The sequence below is a fragment of the Silene latifolia genome, chromosome 6, assembly GCF_048544455.1.
Source record: "Silene latifolia isolate original U9 population chromosome 6, ASM4854445v1, whole genome shotgun sequence".
NCBI classification, from domain to species: Eukaryota; Viridiplantae; Streptophyta; class Magnoliopsida; order Caryophyllales; family Caryophyllaceae; genus Silene; species Silene latifolia.
In genome coordinates, this window is record NC_133531.1 from 126,273,661 (window position 1) to 126,275,357 (window position 1,697).

Here is a 1,697-nt window from a genome sequence, read left to right on the forward strand (position 1 = left end):
CACTTCAGCTTCATTTTCTCTTGTCGCTCAGCATCACGTAATGCACGCCAATCAGGCGCGCCGGAGGAAGCAGCCTGGACAGTAGGCCCTTTAACGGCGAAGGCCATAACTTCCGTTGCTTCAGAGGGAGCAGCAAAACCAAGGAAAAGAAGTTCTTCTTGCAAAACCGCATGATAAACACGGTTAAGGGTTGGAGGAGGGTCAAGCGAGAGTTGATGATTCCGAATAGGGCCATACAGAGTTTTATCGAGACCCATGAGAAAGCGATGGAGCCGCTCCGTATCTTGTCTAGCAAGAGCGGCCTTAGTCACTCCGCAAGTACAACCTCGTGTCGCACTTGAAAGGTGGTTCTTGTGACAATTGCATCCCACAAAGATTTCAAATTTCCGTAATATGTTGTAACGGACATACCTTTGGTTTGACGACACTCATGTAATTGTGTTTTGAGATTAAAAATTTTTGCACCATCAACAACAGCGTACTGATCCGCCAATTCCAGCCATAAAACCCGAGCATCTTCGGTGTCGGAGACACTGTCGAGAAGAAACGGGTCAATGAAATTAAGAATCCATTGAACCACAGTACAGTGGACAACCTTCCATTGCCCTAATAAAAATTCATTCGTAGGTTTAGCAATTGTCCCATCACAAAATCCGAACTTGCGCCTTGATTTCAAAGATCGACGCATGGAACGACTCCATTCTTCATAATTGTCGCTTCGGAGTTTGATATGGGAAATAGACTGACCCGGTCCTTCTTGATTGTGAAGAGAGAACGGGGATAAGGGATCAATTTTCTGTTTTGGAGTGTTCGAATCATCCCCACCGACTGTCATGGTTTGATCGGAGGAGAAAAAAGAACATGAAAGGGAAAAAAGGGTTTAGACGGCAGAGAAAACGAGAAGAGAATAGGGTTTTCCTGAACCTGATACCATGTTGATATTGTATTCTGTGTAATTCATGTGTTGCCTTCTCATTAATCAATCAACGTATTTATACATAATATGGGCCGGGTATAAAAGCTATAATCACCGGCCCTAATAATTAGAGACTCGTGCTGATAACGTGTTGTGAAATAAATCGGAGAGACAATTAGAGAGAATTGTAGAGATGAGTTAGAGCGAAAGTAGAGACCAAGACTGTATTCTTATTCCATTATGAGGGGTATATATATACACATACAATGAGGGTAAAGTTTCCATAAGATAATATACTCTAGAATATTCTAAGATATGGACATCCATATAATAATATTTCATAACATTTTCTTTTTTTTTTCTCCCCTAATAAAACCAATATTAGGACACAATTAAAAGTTTAAGTTGATAATTGAAACTTAACTCCCGTGAAAATCACGGGTTTGACTTTTTCTATTGTTTTGTTTTCGCTGTATTGTTCGTGAAAGTGTTTTTCGGCTTTTTTCTGTACTTTCTTTTTTACTTGGAGATATATTATATCGAGGGTATTTTGAAATTTTGTGATATGAGTCAAAATTATGTAATGAGAAATGACACCAAAACCCTACTCCTATATGATAGTTTGATTTGTCTTAATGACAACCCCTAAGTTAGTATTCCATTTTAATATTCGAGGATTGTAACCACTAAATCAAACTTACTTAAGGGGAACAAAAATACTTGGTATATGTGAAATAAAAGTAGAAAGAATGAAATATTAATTGTTTATACCTCGTTCACG

General features: G+C 38.7%; 1 protein-coding gene across 1 annotated transcript; it reads right to left on the reverse strand.

The window, feature by feature from the left end:
• Positions 1–307: 307 nt before the first annotated feature.
• LOC141588631 (uncharacterized) lies at positions 308–835 on the reverse strand. Its single transcript, XM_074410063.1, has one exon. It carries the CDS (start codon positions 833–835, stop codon positions 308–310), a length of 528 nt encoding a protein of 175 aa, XP_074266164.1.
• Positions 836–1,697: the final 862 nt, after the last annotated feature.

Bases quoted from the DNA above. Each gene is read 5' to 3' on its own strand.
- LOC141588631 (XM_074410063.1), bottom strand. From the start codon at position 835: ATGACAGTCGGTGGGGATGATTCGAACACTCCAAAACAGAAAATTGAT.